Source organism: Cupressus sempervirens, chromosome 2 (genome assembly GCF_028749045.1).
Source record: "Cupressus sempervirens isolate cs-2001-9-10 chromosome 2, ASM2874904v1, whole genome shotgun sequence".
Lineage (NCBI taxonomy): Eukaryota > Viridiplantae > Streptophyta > Pinopsida > Cupressales > Cupressaceae > Cupressus > Cupressus sempervirens.
In genome coordinates this window covers 526876306-526900240 of record NC_143119.1, presented here as the reverse complement: position 1 = coordinate 526900240, position 23935 = coordinate 526876306, and the positions used below count along the sequence as shown (strand labels likewise).

Below are 23935 nucleotides of genomic sequence, written 5' to 3'. Positions count from 1 at the left end.
AGTCTTCGCGGGACTAACAATTGTAGAATTGAAAATTCATTTTTGAAAATTATACATTGAGATAAAACATAAAAGTTGGAACAAAATAAGCTATCTAAGTCATTGTAAACGGTTCAATGCCAATGATGTCCATAATATCCATAATTTAAGTTTAATTGATTCTGCAAGTCGTCTTTTATTACTAGTTCAAAAGTGCAACCATAAAAAGAACTGTAACGCACAAAAAATAACACACAAATAAAATAGAACTGAAGTTATAGTATTAGAAGATAGTTGTAATGGTAAAATATGATTAGGATTTTAAAGCAATCATCTATAGAGTGAGCGAATATTTACAACATTTAGATACAACCGAATAACTAGTCATTAAAATACATCTCAAAGCAAGCTCAAATTTAAAGTGAGGTTAACAGATCCAATAGTAATATATACATATATTTACTTTTGATTGGGTTCTTAGGTTTGCATTTTCTTTTATAACGGCCTTAGTTTCCTTGATGATTCACTTGTTCCTAAGAACCCTTCTAGAATTTATCGCTACACCTTATAAGTCATTTTAAAGTTTGTTATCTAGAGTCCACTTTTGTCTAATACCCCAAAGGAGCTGCCTGCTATTTTTATTTTTTTTATATCAAAACAAACAAGAGCTCTGAAAGAGCTAGAGTCCATACCTTTTTAAAAGAAAGAGAAGATTGATTTTTATTTCTATGCTCAACACTAATGTCAACAAAAAAATGAGGAACCAATTGTAGAATACGAATTGCAAAATTGAAGGAGTGTTGGTTTGCTATTAAAGGCTTTATCTTGTAGTAGTCATACCTATTAGTCCACAAAGTTTGAAGATGTCAAAATATTGGTGCATGTTTATTTACAATTCTATGATAAATTATTTTTAAATTTCAGTTGTTTTTGTATATGTAAAATTTTAATTTATGATAAATTATAGTTGTTACATAAAAAATTAAACATCTATGCTTTAGTGTATGATTTTATGATTTTATAATTTTAGAATATAAAAATTAAGTGGATATTATATAAGTACAAAAAAATTGAAGAAAGACAATCTTATATAAATATTTATTATATTATTTATTTAATTATACAAGTTTTTTATACATATTAAAATATATAATATTTTTTTAATTTGTAATTAATTATTTTTATAATGAATTCAAAAAAAATATTTTTCTGATCGATAAACAAGCATAGCCTTTTAATCTATTATATTATTAAAATTTAAAAATACACAGGTTTCTCCATTCTAACGGGCACTAGTAGGAAAGAACGGAGTAAGAAAACCTCCAATCTAGTCCGAGACTGAAGTCCTATTTTATATATCAAAAAAAGGGGCATACCCCAATTTATAAAATCAAACATAATGTCAAGGTGATTACATCATATAATGCTTAAAGTTGATCTTTAAACCATTTGGGCGTGCTGCAAAAGAAGTCCTAATCTCTATAAGACATCACATAATAAACAGAAAGGGGTGTTAGAAGTTAGTAAACCATAATTAAAATAAATTGTGATAGTGTTTCACGAAATCCAAAGGGAGCAAACTCCATCATATAGCAAATAATCTTAAGATCTTGAGATTCAGAGAGTAAATTATTACAAATAATCAAATGATCAAGGAGCTAAAGTGAATAATCCCTAATTATAAGTGCATATCATTTTGCAAAAGTCGAAGTGAATGAACGAGGAAAAATGTCAAAAACAATACGTGGCAAGAAAACGATCTTGAAAGTGACACGCATACAAACGAAGGAAAACCCAAATTAACAAACTGAAATGATATCTGCATGCCAAAATTACATAGACCATTAACCAGATTATGAAGTTGGAAGAGATTTCTTAAGTTACTATCTTTATCTATTCTAGTAATAGTATTTACAAATCAAAATCATATATATGATAGATTCGGGTAGACAAGAGGACTGCTTATAAAATGCATCCTTACAACCAACTTGTCAAATAAGAAACTATAACTGCAAACCAGTCAGTGGAATGTCATGAACCAATACCTATATGTAAGTACTATGCCCTATATTTAACTAGGTCAAAATATTACGAACAAAATGACCTAGAATTATAGCTAAGTATGTCAATATTGTTTCTTAAAAACCATGATAAACTTCGAAGCCTCATGCAGATTTGTGGCCTTTGAACCCGGAGGAAACTTGTAGGCCATCCTGCCTCTGCTTGATTTATCATAATTTGGGAGGCAGAATTCCACATTGTCCAAATCAGAGAGATCTGCGTCTAGGTGGATGTATGCGTCAAAGGCCCTCAAATAATTCGGGAGCCAGTCTCTACCAAGATCCTCAATTATTCCTCTCCACCTTAGCAAGAAGTTAATGCTTGCTTCCATCTTTGACCACTCTTTGAAGAACTGAAAGTTGTCCCTGATTACCAAACATGGTCGCCTCAAGCTTCTAGCGAGCTCTGGACTATCCAATTCATATTCCATGTATGCTTTAGGAAGGGGGATCTGTAGCCTTGCATCAATGTTAGCTACCACTATCTCAAGCCCTAGCAACCAACAGGGGTCAAAAATCTTGTAGCTCAAGCTAACAATGTCCCATTTCTCCACCCCTGCCCTAGCTAGGCAGCCTACCCATAGCCCTATAATATCATTGTTTGTCCTCCATGAATACTCATAATTGAAAACCCCCTCATCCAGCACTCTGCTAACTGCAATTCAGCTCATGTCATCTATTGGACGAAATAACCTATTCCATCTCTCTTGCTTAATCAGACCGCAGAAGGCCATGGTGCGATTTTCGAACGCATGATAAAGATAGATATGTGTATCCATGGAGAAACAGAGTTGAAAATCATGGGCTACAGTGAGAATAAACACTTCCAAGCCGAAACCACTAGTTATAATTTTAAGAAGGAAAAATCTAGAAATAGAAATAATGACAAGGACGTCCTAATGGGTTCGAAAATGCCACTCGAAATCATAGAGCGAATTTTCATACACGAAAGAAAGATATGCCTCATAGTCTGGTACAAGGCCTGCTTTAATGATTAATAAAATCTCGAGAGGGCAATACGATGGGGATGAGAATAAACAACATAGGTGAAAGAATATCATAAGTTTTGGTTATAAATTAATAAGTTTTCTCCATCAGTTCCTTTATTAGCTAAGCTACCGGCTTCCTTGTTGCCTTGTCTGTAGATATGCGAGAATCTTACTTCTTCAAATTTTCCTAGTAGTTTGAGTATCATTTCTAATCTGGAATTTAGGATCTAGTTTGGCATTTCCCCTTTTCTAAGAGCATTTAATATGATCTAAGAATCCCCTTCAATCATGATCTTTTTAATGCTAAGGTTATTGCATATTTGTATACCTTCTTCTACTGCTTCAAGTTCTGCTACATTATTAGTCAAAATTTCTAGTGATTTGGATCTTTTTGCTAACTAGTTTCCTAATTCATCCCCTATAATACATACTATACCTGCCTTACCTGGATTGCCTCTTGATGCCTCGTCGAAATTCAGTTTCTTCCATCTTGGCGGTGGGGGTTCCCATTTACAAGCTTGCCTAGCTAGATTATTATTTTTTTATAGTAAAGAGTAGGATTGATGATAAGAGGCCATAATTTTTTAATCTCTGCATACCATTCTGTGAATTTTCCTTCTTCTCTTGGTCTCTTCCTAAGATCATTATTCATAACTTGTGTAATAGCTGCTTCAATCTTTGTAAGGAGAGCTTGCACGTTAAGATCTTGATTTTGAAAAATACGACAATTTCTTTCTTTCCAAATCTCCCAGGTTAGAATTGTTGGGATATGTTCCACAGTTTCCCATATACTTTATTAGGAGGGTCTTTAGGCTAACCCAATAGATGATCTATCCATTTACCTGCAAGAGGTGCAGTCCAATTGAGTTTGTATTGGAGCCACCTCCAGCACTCCTGAGTATATTTACAAAGGTATAGGAGGTGTTCTGCTTTTTCTTCACTTTCTTTGCATAAAATGCATCTTGATGGTCCCTCAAGACCCATTTTTAAAATTCTATCTATTGTTAGTATTCTCTTTTGCATGGCTACCCAAAGAAACATACCTGCTTTGGGGAGTCCTACTGGACCCCAACATAAATTTATTGGGAGGGTACTAGCTTCCCATCTTTGGAAGTTTGTGATCAATTTGTACCCTTCTTTGACTTTATAGATCCCATCTTTAGAGGCAGCCCAAATTAGTTTGTCCTCCCTATTTTTTATTGAAATTGGGAAGTTTTTTAGAATGTTTTCAAGTCTCTCTTGATCCACCTGGTTGCGTCCACAATTAGAGAGGGTTTTCCATTTCCGCATCTTTCCTAATTCAGAGTGGTTTTCCTCTAAATAATCTTTCACTTTTGACCCCCATAATGTCTTAAGGTGAGTCATAGCTTCTGGGGTGATATCTGAACAATTTAGGGATGGATGTCCATTCCATGAGTCCTCCCAAAATAGAGCTTCGTCACCTTTCCCTATATCCCAAGTGAGGTATTTGGATATGAGGTTCTGACAATTAATAATGAAGTTCCATCCTGTAGAACCTTTAGGGGGGTTCTCTAATTCTAAATAAAGAGGTACTATTCGACGAGTTAAGATATTTTTTAAAAAGGATTCTTGCCTATTTCATGTCCCTTTCTTGGTACGATCTCCACACTTGTTTAGCTCCTAATGTTTCGTTCTGCCATTCTAGACTTTTGATTCCTAGGCCCCTAGCTTCTTTAGGTTTGCAGATATTGCTCCAACTAATTAGAGCTGCCTTTTTTTAATCCTCTAATCCGTTCTAGAAGAATTCTTGCATTTTCTTTTCAATTTTTAGGTTTATGTTTTTAGGTAATTGTGTATAAGAGAGCTAATGGGTAGGAATTACTAATAGAACTGCTTTGATTTTAGTGGTTCTCCCTGCCTTGGTCAGCCATCTTCCTTTTCACGATTCTGTTTGGCTATCAATTTTCCCTAGTATATGCTCCCATCCTGGGCTAGATTTACTTCCTTTGTCTAAGAATATTCCTAGATATTTAAATGGCCAAGTACTCTTTTTGAATCCTAATTTATTGCATATCTGAACTTCTCTTTCCTCAGGTGTGTTTAAGAAGAAGATTTCTTATTTCTTAGCATTGATTCTTTGACCTGATGCTTTAGTGTATGTCTCTAAAATATGCCGCATATGTTTTGCCTCATTCAAAGTGCTGACTCCAACAAGAATAGTGTCATCTACAAACTATTTATGGGTCGTATTTTCTACATCATTTTTTACTTTAACTCCTTTAATTTTGTTTTCTATTTGCACAAATTTGATTGCTCTTCCAAATGATTCTGTCATGATGATGAATAGAAATGGGGATATCAGGTCTCCTTGTCTAATACCCGTAGAAGAATTAAAGAATCCTTCTGGAGTACCATTAATGAGAAGAGAATTTTTTTGGGTAGATACACATTGATAGATGATGTTTATCCACTGTTTAGAGAAGCCAAAGGCCTCTAAAGTTTTACAAAGGAATCTCCAATCTACTTTATCATAAGTTTTTTGGATATCTAGTTTTAATAGCATACATGCTTCATTGTTTTTAATTGCAGAGTGGATAGTTTCTTGTATGATAGAAATCTCGTCTAAGATGGATTTACCTGGGACAAAACTAGTTTGTTCTTCCGAAATAAGTTTAGGAAGGAATTTTTTGAGACAGTTAGCTAAAATTTTCAAGAACACTTTATAAATAGTGTTACAAAGAGTAACAGGTCTAAAGTCCCTTGGACACATTCATTTTTTTTGGTAATAAGAAAAGTATGAATGATTTCTATTAAGAGGGATCCTCCATTTATGGAGGCTTCCAGAGCTTTCCATAGATCTACTCCTAGTATATCCCAACATTGTTGAAAGAAAAATGCTTGAAACCCATCTGGACTTGGGGATTTATCTGGATTAATATTGAAAAGCGTCATTTTGACTTCTTGAAGAGTAAAAGGTTTATTTAAGAATTTATTATCCTCATCTATGATCAACTTGGGAATACATTTTAACACTTCCTCTTGATCTACTCTATTAGAAGAGTCAAAATTATTAAGGGTGTCATTAGAATAATTGATAAAGATATCAGTTATTTCTTTTGGATTTTTAGTTTGCTCACCTTGTGGATTCTTAATCTTTGTTATGTTATTACAATTTCTATTGTAAATAGTGTTATTATGAAAGAATTTTGTGTTGCGATCTCCTTCTAACAACCACTTTTCTCTAGATTTATGTTTCTAGAATATTTCTTCTTTTGCTAATAGTTCTTGTTTTAATAGGTACTCTTTTTCTAATAGGTAAGATTCATTATTCATCCCCTTAGTTATAATTTCTTTGTTTAATTACTAATTTTTTCTTCTATATCTATTTTTTCTTTGAACATATTTTTTAATTGTGTTTTATTCCATTTTAAGATTTTTTCTTTAATACTTTTTAATTTTGAAACTAAACAAAACATTTTTGATCCCTAAAATTGTTCTTCCTACCACCATCCTTTTATCCGATCCATAAAAGATTTGTCCATAAACCACATCTTTTCACATTTGAATGGATTCCTGCTTGGTTTAAATTGCTCTTTGATTTCCAACTTTACTGGGAAGTGATCTGAACCTGCCATTGGTAGTATTTCTACATTTACTGCTTTATCCATTTTGTTGAGCTCGGCTTTCAGGAATAATCTATCCAAACGTTCTGCTATATAACAAAAACCTTTCCTTCTATTATTCCATGTATATACACCGTTCTTGGTGATAATATCAATGAGGGAGTCCTTCTAGATCCAGTTTTTGAAATCTTCCATGGCTCTAGATACTGAATTATTTGCTCCATATTTTTCCTCTTTTCTTAAAACAACATTGAAATCTCCACCTATGATGATGGTCTCATTTGGCTTTGAATTGATAAATGTGTTGATTTCATTCCAGACAGCTAATTTCTTTGTTGATTGAGTGGGCCTATAAACATTTATTATAATCAATTGTATGTTTGATTTTGTGTTGACTGCTCTACTTCTCGTCCAGTTAGTGTTGGAGGTTATTTCTTCTATATTCACTTGTTGAGAATTCCAAATGATTTCAAGTCCTCCTGGAGCTCCCTATGACTGATTAAATTTTGATTTCCACTTCCCTAGTTTCTGATTTAAATTTATTCCCTCTTCTTTGTTTAGTTTTGTTTCTTGTAATAATGTAATGTCTAAATCAAATAAGGTGAGATTGCACTTTAATAAACATTTATTACTAGGGTCATTTAAGCCCCTAGCATTCCAAGTTATGATTTTCATTGATCCTTGGGAAGGATCTTCCCCTTCCCGCTTTATAGAATATCAAAAATCTTGGTTTGTTCCTTTACCTATCCTACTGCCTCCCTAAGTTCTTTTAGCAATTTCCTTCCTCATTTTTGCTTTGTTTTCCTGCAGTTTGGTGTCCTCATTCCGTCTTGATTTACTGATACACCTATCCTTTCCAAATTTTGATCCTTTAGCACTTTTTCCGCTATCACTGGATATTCTTTTTCCTGGAGGTCTTCTGTAATTATTTCTTTGACTATCATCTTATTAATTTGATAATATTTAAATTATGAGATTTGGTCTTTCCCTGATACCTTGATCTCTTTGATGTTTCTACCTTTATTAGAGTTGTCCCCCAAGTCATTCCATATAATTTGCTCTTCAATTAACATATTTGTTAGCTCTGGAGTTGTTATCCTTATTCCTGATTATGATTCTGTTCCTTCTGTGATTGGTGCAAACATTTCCTTACCATTACTGGGAGTTTGCCAAAATTTGTAACTCTTCTTTTTCACTTTCTTTTTGATAGTGATGTTGCTCCATTGAGCTGAATTTTTCGGAGGGATGTTTACTTCTTGTTCTCAAGTCCTTATTTGGTGGGCTTTTCCTTGAACTCTGTCATTTGTAGGATCATTTCCTTTATTATTTCTTTGTTCCGTCTGCTCAATTTCTGATTTTTCAACTAAGACTTCTGATTGTTCTTTTCCTTGGACTCCAATATGATTGTTTCTGTTCTTTGATGTTTCCCCTGTTTCTGATATTTGTATCCTCTTTCCTTTATGATTTTTGTGAACAGCTTCCGCCAATATGCTTTGATCTATCAAATCATTTTGTAGTAGAAGGATTTCATGGAATAACTTGTTTACTTTTTTAATATTGAGTTTCATTTCTTCTACTATCTCTCTTTCCATTTGGCAATCCTTGCATTTTTAAAATTTGTCTAGTGAGTGCTAATAGTTTATATTGGCCATCCAATATTTTTCCTTCATTCCTTTTATATCCATATTTTCTTGTAAGAATTATTCTTTATTATCTGGATTTCTTTTATTTGGATTATTAATCTCTTCTGCTACTCTTTGGCTTCCTTTGTTATCCTTTGTTGTTACAACTTCTTTTGCTTTCCTTTCTTTTCCCATACCTCTGCTTCCTTTTGTTATTATATTGTCTTTAATGTTGTTTTTGATATGCAGTTTAGTTAAGTTTGGATCCTTTATTTTATCTATATCTCCTGAGTATTCTCTGAATGATAAGTTGTAAATGGATCTGTTGGTTATAATTTTCCTACTTATTGTGTTGTTTAGATTTCATTTTACCAAAACCCTAATTTTATTAAATTTAACTTTGCTATCTTCGAGACCTACGAGAGATCCTAAAGATTTGCCAATTCTCTTTATGATATTATCCTCCATTAGTTTCAATGGTATTTCTAAGCATTCCATCCATTTGATTGTTTTTATATTTTTAATGTAGTTTTTGTTAAAATTTGGTTGCCATGCTGTGAAATTAATGTGATGTCCCTTATAGAAGTAATTATCAGAACTTAAAATTTCAGCTTTGTCCTTTGAATTCTGACAAAGAATGAGCCAATATTTATCTACAAAAGAGGTTATGTTACTTACCTTGTCGCCCCATTTCTTAGATATGATGCATACCAACTTGATTCTATATTTTGGTGGTCCATTCCAGTACATATAGATGCCCTTTTCTACGCAATCTATCCATCTTCCTTCACTATGCGAATTATTGATGATTATTCCTTCGTTGTTTTTGTTCTTGATTGGAGATCTTGGATTAGGTTTTCTTGCCTCTCTTTGATTGATTGTTGCTCAATTTTTCTTCCAATGCAGTGGAATGTAAGCCTCCTTTGCTAGGTGGAATGTTGCCTTCCGTGGGATGTTTTCACAGCTACTCTTTAGTGAAACATAAGTTTCCAATGTCTTCCGAAAACTCTTTGACATAGGGCCTAAAGGAATTTTATTGGCCTCTGAAATTGTTTTAAGCCGATCTACTTGCCTTGTTTAGCCTAGCTTCCTTGGGCTAGGGTTTTGATTTGACAGAGGAGCATACTTTGTTCTATTGAAAAACTCTTTTTGGATTTGTAATTTTGTTGCAACTCCTTTGCCCTATTGTCGCCAATTTTGATTTTTTTTTTCCTGCTTTGCGTGATCTACCATCCATCCTCATTTCTACAATTTTGGCTTTCGATAATTTCGGCATTACTGTTTTTATGCTGTTGGATTAAGTTTTCAAACCTATTCGTGCCTATTATGGGTTTACTCAGTTGATCTCTATTTTGAGAGGAAAGGGCTTCGAATTTGTTGCTGGTAATCAATGGACCGAGTTCCTTCTTCTAAAGCTGGTACACATATTGGAATGGAGCGGAAGATTTAAAGTTTCCTTGCAAATTTGTCTTATTCGCCATCTTGCAGAGCAGACCTAATATTTCACCTTCCTTATTAATGAATTCAAAATATTAAATATGATTCATTTATATATATATTTTTTGTTATTCAATTGAAATTATAATAGAAATTATTTCATCTTATACTTAATAATTTTATATTTTTATTTAAAAAATATATTCCATAAGAAATACAAAGTAAGCGATTAAAATCAAATAACAAAAAAATAAAAAGATTTTCAGGTTTTTAAATAGTTTCAAGTCTAGGGGAGGAGGGCAGCTTCCACGTGGACATGGGTTTTCATATTCTTCTAGCAGCAAGAGCACCAGGATTAGCAAGATGAGTGGCAGTGCGCACCATTAGTACTCTGTGCCTGACGGAAATGTTTCCTATTTCAGCAGCCCATCTGAGAGTCTCAATGCGCACCAGTGTTAGAATCCCATGCCACATGGAGGAGGGGATTTTGCTGCTGCCACGACATCCAGCTATTTTAGTTTTAAGTTTTGTGTTTGATGTAATGACCTGTTCTTCTTATTTTAATTTGTCGGGTATGGGCAAGACAGACCTAAGAAATTTTGGAATTGAATTCGATTTCGGACACACTTAGTAGAAAGAAGTTTCCAGAATTTTTTTTCCCCAATTTCTGATGTCAAAAAATTAGTTTTACCCCTAGCATAAATGCCATCAGCCAATCAAAAATAAATAAAATTCTCAATTCAAAATTTTTTTTTTTTTAAAATAGCTTTTTAACTTTAGAAATTCATTGTCTTTAGTTGGAAAAAATTAATGGACGTGACCCCCACCGGAAACATTAGTACCCTGCCTTATGCAAGGCAGGGACTAATAAGGAATGTGAGCTATTTAGACTTGGCATTAGCCAGAATTTCAGATGTATTTAAGGAATTGCTTGACAGAACAATATTTTCTCAATCTGCAAGGACAGAATCTTTCACATATTGTAGGCGAATTGACAAGGTTTACTATATCTTTAATCTTGGCCATAAGGTCAATGTATTGGTCTTTAGCTTGGTCAGTGACCCAGGGAAAAACTTTCACCTCTCTATTAATTGAATGTAACGATTGTGTGCTTGCTAATATATTAGGTTTTTAACACAAAATGGTTCTAGAATATATATTCCTCTTTTCTTGTCATGTGTTCATGTAGAAGAAAATATCGCTTGAAAGTCTTCTTAAATTTCACTACAGATCTAAAATGTTGAATCAGTTCTGCAATTTTGTTATTATAAATACTGCATCCTAAGCAAAATGGACGAGTTAATGAAATCTGATAAGCACAACATACAATTGACAATGGTTTCCTCTCTTTTAATAGCTAATTACAAATGAAGGATTTGTAAATAAATCAATTTCTAACATTAAACAATTTATAGATCATAGGAACATGCACTAATACACTGTGCTCGAAGATTTTACTGAATGCCGGGCCAGCAAAAAGGTAAATTGTCCTGCAAGAAGTGGATCCCTAAGACTGGTCAACTTTTCAATATGTTATTACATGATGTAGATTGCATTAATTACAAATTCCTTTCCATGCCTCAATACACAATCACCAAATATTTATTAAAAACTTAGCATCAAAACCAAGCCTGGGTGAGAATTTGAAGAAACTGACTTCTATTGTAAAATTCTCCCTTTCTAAAATTCAATTTCCATGCCTCGATACACAATCACCAAATATTTGTTAAAACCTTAGCATCAAAACCAAGCCTGCGTGACAATTTGAAGAAACTAACTTCTATTGTAAAATTCTCCCTTTCTAAAATTTGAATAATTTTAACTTTCTGAACAAATACATGAAAACTGAAGACTGAATGCCACGAGTATATAGAGAAGCACATGTGCTCTCTGTGCCCTATAAATCCTACACCTTTGCCCCTGTTAAAAGGTCACCCAAAATGAGTTTTATTGGTTGGTAAGTACCACATAGCTACGAGCTATAATAAAGAAAAGAAATATAGAGTCTAATGGAGGATTTTATGGAAGCCGTCTGAAATTAATTAGCATTGGCTCTTCTTATTGCATATATTCTGTATGCTGCTAATCCCACAACTGCAACTGCTGCTCCAACTGCAGAGACAAGTGATAGAAAGATTAGACAGGCTTACGGGGAATGCTTGGTAGGATTTGATATACCTACAGCATGTATGTTGGTTACTGCATCCTCTTATATAATAAAGGTATCAAAAATAATAATGTCAAATCTTGTAATATTCCCTAAAGAGTAATTATGATATTCGCACAATTTTAATCCACTCCAATAATTTCTCAGGGTTAGCTCCACTAATCAAATTAAAAGTTATTATGTTATTGATTGCTATTTAGTCAAAAGGATGAAATTATGTATGGAAAATAAATTAGCTAGTCCGAAGAAGCAGATCAAGGAACAGCACTAAATGGTTGAAGTCCCCAGCCAGAAATAAGAGTTTCATCTGCACATTCTTGTGCTTTATATACTTCATTTCTTTTATACACCTTCAAAATATGAAGCAGCTGTTATATGAAAAGGCAGCAATTAAAACTGAAATAAAGTTAAACCTTCAGCAATGGAGACCAATATAAGAAGACTCAAATACAAACGTTACACTCAAGGGACTACATGTATACCACACCCATGCAATTATTATTGGAATTATATTACCTTTCCAACAGGGCGCACCTATTCCCCTTTAAAAATAGTCATCACGTTTGCTAACACACAGCAAATGTTATTAACTCAAAGCATTTATCGATGTCAACTAGAAAAGCAATTAAATTCTGTGTGATGATGATTTCTATATATAATTGTTGCAAAATATTGCAGATTTTTGTCTTACAACTCCACACCTAAAAAGTTTTTGTTCTAATTATATGAAGTTCAATGGTCCAAAGAAGAGTAGAAATGAGAAATAAAATACTTGATCAATATTCCTCCTTGGATGACCTTCCTTAAATAGAGTTTTCCTCCCAAAGACAAATCTTCAAATTCCCCTTGACTGATATTAGAAAGGACGTACTTTTTAAATACACTATAATTGTGAGAGACCTTCCCTTATAGATTTTACTTTACTTGAGGCCCACTTTATTATAATTGTTGATTACATTTTATACTAAAAATAACTTTCACCTGTAATGACATTATGATCCTTGTGAATTATAATTATGCTCCCATTTTTTCAATACAAATTCCCCAGAGTCCACAATAGATTAACGATGTGCATTTGGGTTTCAACTTGATTTCATTTTGAAATGGGAACGTTACAAACTTGCTTTTTCAAATCAGTAGAATGTACGAGCACCTTCTCATGCATCTTGAATACAATCTTATTTGAGATTACAAAAACCTTTTTCAAGACCCAATAGAGACTATTTTTAAGTCTTTAACACAATTAAGATTCTCATACCAGCTGAAAATATTCATAGACAAGATAAGATAATATTAATGTCCAACAAGAGACCAACAAAGGGTCTAAGGAACAAAAAGAGTACAATCAAGGGGGAGAAACCCAGCTGGAACACTAAACAGTGTCCAAGAAGGAGCGAACAAAAAAAGCAAAGAGAGGAAACAAAAGAAGAGAAAAGACCTAACTATCCTTTCTCAGTAAGAAGTAATTCGGCACTAAAGGATATGGCCCTAAACGATCACAAATCCAGGATCACCTCTAAGTGAAGCTGGAGGAAGGGTGTCGATGTTTGATGAATCCGCAACAAGGTCTGCCGGATCTAGTGAGGATGGAGACAGGTGCAATGAGCGGCCGTTTCATGCCCCTGTAGGGAGACATGGGCAGGAAAAAGGTGGTGATGAGCTGATCCAAGGCCTGGCGCTGGGGAAACATGAGCTGCAGAGTGTCATCACAGAGCTGAGAAGCCTCACGGAGGTAGAGTGCTAAGCATCACTAATTAGGGTAGCCGAAAAAGGCTGCAAGGGATCTGCAATCTCTAAATCAACAGTGGAACCTGCCTCTAATCTCGTAGTAAATAGGACACATGAAGATGAAATGGATCTTAGTCTCAGTCTCAGATAAAGTGCAAGGGCGGCAGACCCGATCGTCTTTGGAGAGGTGGTGATCCGTTTGGCATCGAAGCCAATGAGAGCCGACTTTGGATGAACCCAGAGAGATGCAGAGGGCATGACACCAACAACGACTCAAGTAAAAGGGATGCACAATAATCTCGTCCTAGGTCTCCAAAAAGTGTTGTGAGCAAAAGGCCATCCGCGGGCGTAGATCCCCAAGGGGGTTAATCTAGGTCATGGTGATGTACTGTTTGTAAATGTCCAATCTGACGTGCCCATTCAATTCCTGCCGAGATGAGAGGAGATGGGCAGGGGCATCCAAAGTGAACTGGTAAGGTCGGAGACAATCGATGTCAATCCCAATCAAGCTCAATAAAGTAGTGGTCTGGGTATACCAACGACGAGCCTTGGTCATAGTCACAGAACTGGCAATATCAATTGAGGAGCAGTAGGTGAGGTAGGAGCATCTATGGCAGCCATCAGCAGAGTCCGCAAAGCCTCTGAGGCGGTGGATAAACCAAACCAAATCAAAGATGGCGCTAAGCCTGAAAGGATGCACCCTGAACTCAGCCAAGATAATATTGTGCGGAGTATGCCTGTGACATCTAATAATCCAGCGGAGAAGGGTCTAGACCTGCTCAACTGAGGCACAATCTGAATCGAGAAGACAAGGTCCCCAAATCACAGAGTCGTATTAAACTGTCGGTCTAACCAGAGAATTCATAAGAGATTATTTGGACTCAGTGTCCTAGAAGTGGTGCCCAAAGCATTCCCTCTCAAGAAGGGCAAGGGAACCCATCCCCTTGGCAACCCTGGGTAGGTGAGCAGGCTCAAACTGAAGCAGCGGCCAGAAAACTTGACCCCAAGATAAGTATGAGGAGACAATGTCGATCGGCCAAATCTGAAAGCTAAAGTGAAGATGAGAGGTCTTCAAATAGTTAAAGACCATAACTTGAGTCTTGCTCAGATTCACCGCAAGTTGACGCTGATCACAAGAGAGGCAGACCCATCAATAAGTTGCAAAGCCCCTCCGAAGAGGAGGCTAAAAGAGCCACATCATCGGCAAAGAGGAGAACGTTGATCAGGACCTGGTGTAAGTGGCAGCAATGAGTTGGGCAGGCCTCTCTAAGAAAAGTCTCAAGCTTATCAATGTAGATATTGAATAAAATGGGTGAAAGTGGGCAGCCTTGCTTCACCCCAATAGTGCTCTGAATTGGATTGTAGAAGTCCCCAGGAGTCCTAAATCTGCCAACCACTGTCTCATAAAGTCTCATGATCGCAACTAGGAGAATATCTAAAGTGTCAATGTCCTTGAGTCTCTATAAAAGGGCCCCTCAAGGAATGAAGTCAAAAGCCTTGCGAAAGTTTACAAAACAACAATAAACTTTCACCACACAATGTCCAACCTCCTCAATGATAGCCCGCAGTGCCAAGATGTGATCCATAGTCTGCTAGTCTAAACCATAGATGGAAGACTCGTCGGTTACTCGACGAGTTTTTAAAACTCGCCGAGTATTTTGGGACGGCGGGTAAATCGCCCAAAAACTCGCCTGCCAAAAAACTCAGCGTGAGTCCAAAAACTCGCCGAGTAATCGGCGAGTTTTAGTCAAAAACTCGGCGAGTTATGTAAAAAAACTCGCGGTTCAGGGAACCCGCGGCCAATGACGCCTAAATAGGTCAAAATGCATTGTTTTTTGCATTGTTTCTTTCATTTGTGTGGAGCAAAGAAGGTTTTAGCTGATTGCAAGTGATTAAAGGCAGATTGGAGTGGATTTTGGAGGATTCTAACCGAATTTAGAAGAGAAATTTCTTTCCAGGTATGTTCATCTTATCATTGTTTGAAAACTTTTTATAGTTTTAAGCAAAGCTTTTATTGTTTTTGTTGTTGTTTGTAAATGATTTCAAATCATTTGAAAGTTGAAACCCTAGTTGTTCTAAACTTCTAGCTTCTAAGTTCTAACTTTTTTTATTCGTTTTTCTATAAATTTAATTATTTATGTGTAGGGCAGCGGACAAGCATTAAGAAAACATGACAAACCCGCAAGAAGAGTGGCCACAAACACCATGCCCATCTGGATATATAGGCACTCGGCCTAAAAATGCAAGAGATAAGGCATGGCGGTATGCCTATGAAGCTCCAAGTCCAAATGATATTGGGAAGGTGATATGCATTCCCTGTGAGAGAATTATTTCTGGAGGCATAAACCGCCTCAAATACCACCTTGCAGGCATAAAGAAACATGACTCAAATCCTTGTCTCAAGGTAACTGATGAAGAAAAAAGATTCATCCATGCCCTACTTGCAGCTGCTGAAGAGAAAAAATTGAATAGGGAGAGGGCAAAATTATCTGTGAGGGCAGCCATAGCTGAATCTGAAGGAGCTCCTTTTGATATGCAAGAGGAAGAAGAAGCACTTGAGAACATACCAGGATCTCTTCGTGGCCCACGGATCCGCAAACAAAATTTCTCTTTTACCGGTTCCACTTCTTCTACATCTACTTCTTCATCATCACCATCCGGATCCCCATCAGGGATAGGTGGTTATTTTGTGCCCAGGAACACACCTGGAGCACAGCCATCATTAGAGGGCACTGCATGGTTTAAGGAGGTGCATGAGCAAACTGATATTGCAGCAGCTGATTTTTGGTTTTTCAACAATATCTCAATGAATGCCGCTGATAGTCCCTATTGGGTCAATATGGTGAATGCAATGACAATATCAGGCAAAGGGTACAAGCCGCCTAATCGCAAGGATATGAGTGGAAGGTTAGTATTTTACTATTTAGTAATTGTAAATAATTGAGATTCACTTTAGTTCATTGTTATATTTTAAATCTTAATTGTTATAACTTATTTCCTAATTTTTTACTAACACTTGCACTTTATTTAATATTACACTTAAATTTTGTAGGTTGCTTGACAAAGCAGTTGGTAGGGCAAGATTGTTGATAGAAGACCAAAAGAAAGAGTGGAAGAAGTATGGCTGCACCATTTTATCTGATGGGTGGACAGATGGAAGAAGTAGAACCATTATTAACTTCTTGATTGCTTGCAAAGATGATGTGGTGTTTTGGAAATCTGTCGATGCCTCCAACAAAGTGAAAAATGCAGCCACATTGGCTTTAATGTTGGAGAATGTTGTCATGGAGGTGGGAATAGAGAATGTGGTGCAAATAATCACAGATAATGCAGCAGCAGGTAGATTTAATTTTTTATATTTGAATCAATATGAATCATGAATGTAATGCTATGGTATTATTCAATTAAGATTTGATGTAATTTGTAAATACTAAATATGGAAAGTTTGTTACTGATTATTGATTTTTTGCTAATCTTTTAGGTAGAATCCTCCAAGAGAGGCATCCCACACTTTTTTGGTCACCTTGTGCAGCACATGTCATTGACCTTCTTTTGGAGGACATAGGAAAACTTGATTGGGTGAGTCCAGTTGTGGAAGATGCTAGGCGAGTCACGAAATATATCTATAATCACCCATGGGTTCTCAGTTTGATGAGAAAAGCCACTAAAGGCAAAGATTTGATGAGACCTGCTATGACAAGGTTTGCAACGGTCTTCTTGACGTTGCAAAGTACTCTTGACCACATATTGGCTTTGAAGCAAATGTTTGTGTGTGCTGATTGGGTTGCTTCACCTTACTCAAAGAAGCCCGAAGGAGAAGCTGTGGCACGAATAGTCTTTGATGATAGCTTTTTTGCAAAGGCTAAGGAGATTGTGGAGGTAACTTCATTATATTTTTAGTTTATTCAAGTTTCATTTTCAATTCATAACTTACTATGTTATTAACTAATTTGTATTTTTCGAATTTCAAATGTAGATGTCTCTGCCCCTGGTTCTAGTCTTGCGCACATGTGATGGGCAGCAATCCCCAATGGGAGGTCTTTATGAGGCCATGGATAGGGCGAAAGAGGCTGTTAGAAGTTACTATCACGGGGACAGTCTCAGATTTGACCCCATTTGGGAAATAATTGATAGGAGGTGGAACAATATGCTCCACCAACCTATTCATGCAGCAGGCTACTTCCTCAATCCCAAATTCAGGTACTATGATAATTGATTGTCCTTGAAGTTGGGATTTTAATAAGTCTTTATTTTACTTTACTTTTTAAGGTTGTGTAGTAAGACTTGATATCATTTTCTATTTGTTTTAGGGCTGATGATTCCTACTCAGATCCTAATGGAGAGGTCATGGAAGGTCTCTCTAAATGCATTGAGAGAATGATATCAAGTGAAGAGGAGAGAGACCTTATTGTGACCGAACAACAAATCTATGTGGAATCAAAGGGTCCTTTGTTCTCTTCTATGCTAGCAAAGAGAGCAAGATCTACTCAAGCACCAGGTAAAGCGTCAAACTTTAAAACTTTTGCTAATTGATAAGTTGTGCTTCTGATTTTGTTTTTTATTGCTTTATAACTTTTTAAATTTTGTTTTGCAAATGCTTGGTGGGCAAGTTGGGGTGGCAATACCCCCAATTTAAGGAAATTTGCTCTCAAAGTCCTATCCCAACCTTGTAGCTCATCCCATTGTGAGCGCAATTGGAGCTTATTTGAGTCCATCCATACAAAGAAAAGAAACAGAATGACTCAAAAACGGCTTAATGACTTCGTTTATGTGCACTATAATCTTAAGTTGCGCATAAAAAAGTCATAGCTCTTAGAACTACCTGGTCCGCTTGATCTAGATGAGATAGATCCTTATTCTGATTGGACAGCACAGGAGCCAAGTCCATTTTTTACACCAGATGAGATCGCTGATTTGGAGAGCCAGGCCATGGAGGGGGAGGTTGACACTGATTTTCAGTTCACTATGGATGACATTGAGGATGAGGACGAGGATGATGATGATTCAGGCGAGGATCAGACATTACCATTAGGTGGAGATGCATCCTCTTCTAGGACGCCGAGCCAATTAGTAGGGACGTCGGGCGAGGGGTCACAGCCACAGAGTTCACAGTCACGCAGCTCACGCCCTATCCCAGTGTGGGGCACTTCTTCTAGGACTAGACCCCCTCGCTTTCTTGCTAGTGCAAGTGGAAAGAGGAAGATGTGATTGGCATTGTCACATTGTATTGATGTATTTAGACTTTTAGTATTTACTTCTAGTTTGACAGATTGAAACTATTTAGTAATTTACTATTTTGCTTCCTACCATGAGCATTCTGCATGAGAATGCAATTTTGTACGCATTATGCATTTATATATATCTAAACTTTCTTTCTTTCTTTTGTATTGTCTTTAATTAACTTATTAGATGCATCTTCTCATTAAATTTTGCAAAATAAATGTATTTTTAATTAAATTTCAGCGGTTTTTTAGGTTCCCGAGTTTTCCCCGAGTTCTTTTTTTAAATCGCCGAGTTTTTCCCGATTAAACTTTTGGGGGGCTTGGCGAGTTTTTGCATTTGGCGAGTTTTCCAACTATGGTCTAAACAAAACCCAACCTTCCCTCTAGCACAACATTGCCTCCTGTCAAGTTGTTCGGAAAGAATAATGTTCAGAACTGTGGCATAAAGCTTGGCAAAAGTAAGCTCAATCATGATGTTCTTGTAGTTGCCGAGGTCCAAAACCAACCCGGACTTGTAGATTGGGTGAATCACATGTCTCGACCAAGAATCAAGAAACTCAGTACAGACCACTCTATTAAAGAGTGCCAAAAGAAAGGAGCAAACAATCAGAATACTGTGCTAGAAAAGCCCTGCTTGAAACCTGTCTTTATCGGCTGACCTACCACATCTCATGAATTTGACGACCTCACAAACGGCGGAGGGAATGAATAGATGACAATGGGGAGAAGGGTAGGGTGAATGGGCAGTTGGCCAGGGATATCATAAAGAGCAAAGGCATGGGACACTGAAGAGTGCCAGTTGAGGGTGGAAGGTAGGGGAGAATGGTACACCAAAAAGCTTTTGGGTCTTGAATGAGCGTGTCGTAGAGGGATCTACACTGTGAAGCCACAAACAACCGCTTCCTATGGCAGAGAAGGTGGTGGTACGAGGAAAGCAACTGAGTGAAGGAGGAGGAAGGAGCAGCAAAGGAATCATGCAGGGATCGATGAGAAGACTTGTAATCGTCATCATACCACTGGTTCATAGGGCAAGATTTCTGATGAACAAGGCCAAGGGGGGACGTGGAAGAGTGGTGAGAGATGGAGAGGAGGGTAGACTCCCAAATACTAGAGGCCAAAAGGTCAAACAATGTCAAAGCTTGACAGGAATCCAAGAAGTGGTTAGAGGAGAGAAGTCATCGGAGGTAGAGGTGAAGAGGTAGCAATCACACTTAGAGAAACAGAAAGTGGTACGAGAGCTTGCAAGCAAGGGTAGAGGGTGGAGCGGAAGGGGGGGGACGAGGGGGTGAAGTGGAAGAAAAGGCTACGAATAGAGTGATCAGCCAGAGGGGGATGGGTGATGGTGAAGCAGCTAATTGAGTGATGAAATAGGTTGGTGAAAGGACATAGTCAACCACAATCGCACCCCCACAATGGGGCCAACAAGTAAAGAGCTTCGAGCCTAGGAAGCATGGGAGGCCATTCAGAATCAACAAGTTGGAGGACTCATAGAGCTGAAGGAAATTGTGACCATTGCATGAGAGTGGCCGGAGGCAGTCCTGAGAGAGGCGCTGTAAACCCATAGTGGCAGGATCTGTCTCCCAAATACATGTTGAGTCAGAAGTACGCTCATGGAGGGGGATTTGGAGGTCTCTAGTCCGTGCATTAAAGTCACCCAAAATGATGATGTTGCCCAAGCTCGAGAACTTGGAGATGAACTCATGCAAACCGGAGAAAGGATCTCCATCCACTAGACTATGTATCGCATAAGGAGAGGTGGCCGACAAAAACTAAAAGATTGCAAGAAAAATGTCTCTAAAACAGTGAACAATGTGGCTGATCTAGATCTACATAAATCTAGCCGATGTGTTTGAGTGAAGCATCGTCATGGCACTAACAAGGTCGTCCTAGATCAAGCAAGCCACGCCACTAGAACCATGAACACAACCTGAGGCCTGAACCTCCTCCCTACAAATAGACAACCATTGGTATCTAGAAAACCCTAAAAGAGGGCGAACCGGATTCTCATGAGTCTCTGTGACAACCAAAATATCCGCTAAACTGAACGCATCCGCAAATAGACCAAGTAACAACCAAAGGGTGTCATTACCATTCCAACAGTTGACATGAAGAGAACCGGAGGAAGACTCTCCACCATGTAACTGCTGGTGAGAGCGTCGTTTAGCCAGGAGAGACGATCTTGCTTCCGAACCACTGGGAGGGGAATCCTGAATGATAGCTTTGAGGTTATGGATCACAACCCACTTCCCAACCCATCTTGCCTCAGCGACCAAACCCCTAGAGTGTTTCAGCTACGCAATTTGTGCTCTAGTAAGGTCCTCATCCAAAAAGATCTTAGAAGGAAGAGGAAAAAACTTCCTCTTCAATCTAAGAGCCCGTAATCTGTCAGTAAGTGAGAGAAACTACATGAAAAGAGTGCCATCCGGTCCCACCCAACACCTGTCTAAAGTGATATCTGAGATACCCAATTGATCGGAGAGAAAGGACTGTCCTGCTATCAGAGGACTAGTGGTGAAAACCAAGAGGCCCCAAACTCTGACGTTAAGCTCACATGCATGCTGCCAACGTTCCTCAGGAATTTGCCCTGGTACAATCTTTTCCACCCCCACAAAAGGAGCGGAGCCGGAATTGGTGCAAATTGAGGCCCAAGATTTGGCCTTTTGTTCAATCTCAAAAATAAGACTACTGTGTTTGGCAACTAGCTCATTTTGCTGAGCTCTAAAAGTATCCAGATTTCCCAGCTGCTCAATGACCGTATCGAAGTCAGTTTTGATGTCAGTAGTATCAAAAATGAGGGTGGCCAAGAAACTATTAAGAGTATACAAGTTTGAGTCAAGTTGTACTTTGATAGCAGCAATAGTCTCAGAAAGTGCCTGGACTGTGTCCCTCAGGTATTGGTTCTCAACCTCAACCTTCAACATTCTATCATACACACGTTGGTAAGTCAATGGAGGAGCAGGTACATTAGTCGAAGCAAGCACAAAAATGGAGTCAGGCATAATAGGAGACAAAGAGGATCCCAAAGAGAAGCCAACCACAGCACACGTCAAAAAAGGAGCAAACCGAGGCACCGCAAGAGGACAGAAAGGCAAGCCACCACAGAACAGAGCAAAGGCGAGTGAGTAGATGAGGAAGCCGACAACAGCCAGTCAGAAGAACACGGGCCAACAAAAAGCCACTGTTAGCACGATATGGTGTAAAAAAGATCACCGTGAAACCAGCAACAACAAAAGAGGAGAGCACGAGCTGTGAAAGAGAATGCAGCAACGACAGAAAACAACAAAATCCTAGGAGAGCACCAAAGTCTCAGCGTGTATGAGAAAGACGGCATGCAGGAAGGCACCATGACACTCGGCCGTAAGTGGGAGTCTAACACGCAGCAGGAAGCAGAAGACAAAGCCACACATCCACCAGCAAACAACACGAATAGGACTCGTCACAAAATCAAGTAGAATAGGTACTGGGAAGCCAACACAGAGATCTACAAACAACACGAAGCAAAGGAGGCAAAGACAACAGCAAAAAAGAAGCCAAACTCCCCCCATGAATGGAAGCTCAAGAGCCTGGAACAGAAGATGAAGGTGAAGGTCGTCAGGACAAGGTGCCAGGCGAGTGAACAAAAATCAGGCGAACACATGAAGAAAGAAAGAAGAAACCCACGGCCAAGAGGAGAAAACCCATGAAACGCACTAACGGCGGCCTTTACCAAAGTCACACCAGCTGAAACATGTGTGGGAGACCACAGTTGCACCAGCTGAAAACCCACGAAATGCACTAACGGCGGCCATTTTCAGAGTACAGAAATTATATGTACTCTCAAAATTCAAAATTATATGTAGTATAGAAGAGTAAATTCAGAAACACAGTGGAGAAGCATAAATTGCCTAATCGTTGTTAAAAGATTCTTTGGCCAGCAACACCGGCCCAAATGCAAGATACAGATGTGAGAGTGAAATTGCACGAGTTTTGAGCTCCCAACCAGATACAAGAATCCTTAGCTGGTAAATTTTCCCCAGGATGTGGTAACCAAACTAACTCTAGGAGCTCAGTCAAATTATAGTGTAAATTTCAATAAATAAACTTTAGGATGAAATTGTCAATTTGGCCAGCTCTCAGCATCACTCCAGGAAGTCTGACAAATATCATCTAGTCAACGATGAAGTTTGGCAATAGGAAGAGCTACATCAGGTCCCATTTGTGCTAAGAATCTTGGAATCTCAGAAAGGGGGGGTTATCTCACCCAACTTTTAACTGTGATCTGAGGAGCAAGTCATCTTTCAAACACTTCCCAAACAACAATGAAAAAAAAACTTTTCATAGAAGTTCAGAGTAGCAAAAGAAACCATTTCAGAAGCCCAATGATGAGTCCCTGGGAAATATGGAAAAAGAAAACCCAACAACGATGACAGAAGAAAAACCACTGGGAAATATACAATAGTTGTTTGTCAACCTGAGAATCCATACAACACTGCAAAATATACAAAAGTACATTTAAAAAGCTGTCCATAGCATTGAGTACTTCTTGGTCTTGAGAAAAAAGGCCATATTAATTGGCCCAAGGAAGGAACTAGATAAAGGTGAGGATATATCTCCTAGCTAAAGTGTGGTATATCTCCTAGCTAAGGTGAGGGTATGTCCTCTATGCATAAGGTGTTTGGAATGTTATATATGGATGCTATTGCTCCTTATTTCTTAATAAGGAATGTTATATGGAATGTTGTTTGTGTGATTTTTTTGTAATATAAGTTACTATTATTTTATTGACTTTTCCATTCTTTCTCATATAAAGAACTCTTGTTCATAAGTTTCCCCTAGTTATACACACTTCTTGGATTCTTTAACTAAAGGGTTGTATGATATGTTTTGACATTTAGTCATTCCGACAAGCACTTCATTGTCTCCTTATAGCCTTTTCAAATTGAAGGATTTAAAGTCATCTAAGCCTTAGAACAATATCAAAAACACCTTCCTCAAACCCCTCTATCATACATTGCTGGGAATTAATCTTTAACTGGTCTTATGGAGTCATCTTAAAGCTTTTTAATAAATAATAGGTATGATGATAAACTAATATTCCAAGTGGATGGATCACCGATGTCTGGGTGTTATGGAAGAGATACAGGAAGCAACATCTCTGCCCCCACCTA

The 23935-nt window shown here is 37.5% G+C and overlaps 3 protein-coding genes across 5 annotated transcripts in view; 2 read left to right on the top strand and 1 right to left on the bottom strand.

Annotated features, from left to right (window-relative positions):
• Window positions 1-11313: 11313 nt before the first annotated feature.
• LOC149573272 (mitochondrial Rho GTPase 1-like) overlaps window positions 11314-23935 on the bottom strand; it is a 175858-nt gene continuing 163236 nt past the window's right edge. For all 3 annotated transcript variants that reach the window (XM_089814485.1, XM_089814486.1, XM_089814484.1), the window contains exon 16: window positions 11314-11783. In XM_089814485.1, coding sequence (XP_089670611.1) covers window positions 11710-11783 — 74 coding nt within the window. In that variant the 3' untranslated portion in view covers window positions 11314-11709. The remainder of the gene's footprint in view (window positions 11784-23935) is intronic.
• Window positions 15248-16536, top strand: LOC149573274 (uncharacterized). Its single transcript, XM_089812126.1, has 2 exons — window positions 15248-15524; window positions 15712-16536. Exon 2 carries the CDS (start codon window positions 15737-15739, stop codon window positions 16508-16510), a length of 774 nt encoding a protein of 257 aa, XP_089668252.1. The 5' UTR covers window positions 15248-15524; window positions 15712-15736; the 3' UTR covers window positions 16511-16536.
• On the top strand, window positions 16651-19446 carry LOC149573273 (uncharacterized). The gene is made up of 5 exons (XM_089812310.1): window positions 16651-16905; window positions 17048-17445; window positions 17543-17766; window positions 17877-17997; window positions 19222-19446. The coding sequence occupies exons 1-5, from the start codon at window positions 16833-16835 to the stop codon at window positions 19444-19446; spliced, it is 1041 nt and encodes a 346-aa protein (XP_089668436.1). The 5' UTR covers window positions 16651-16832.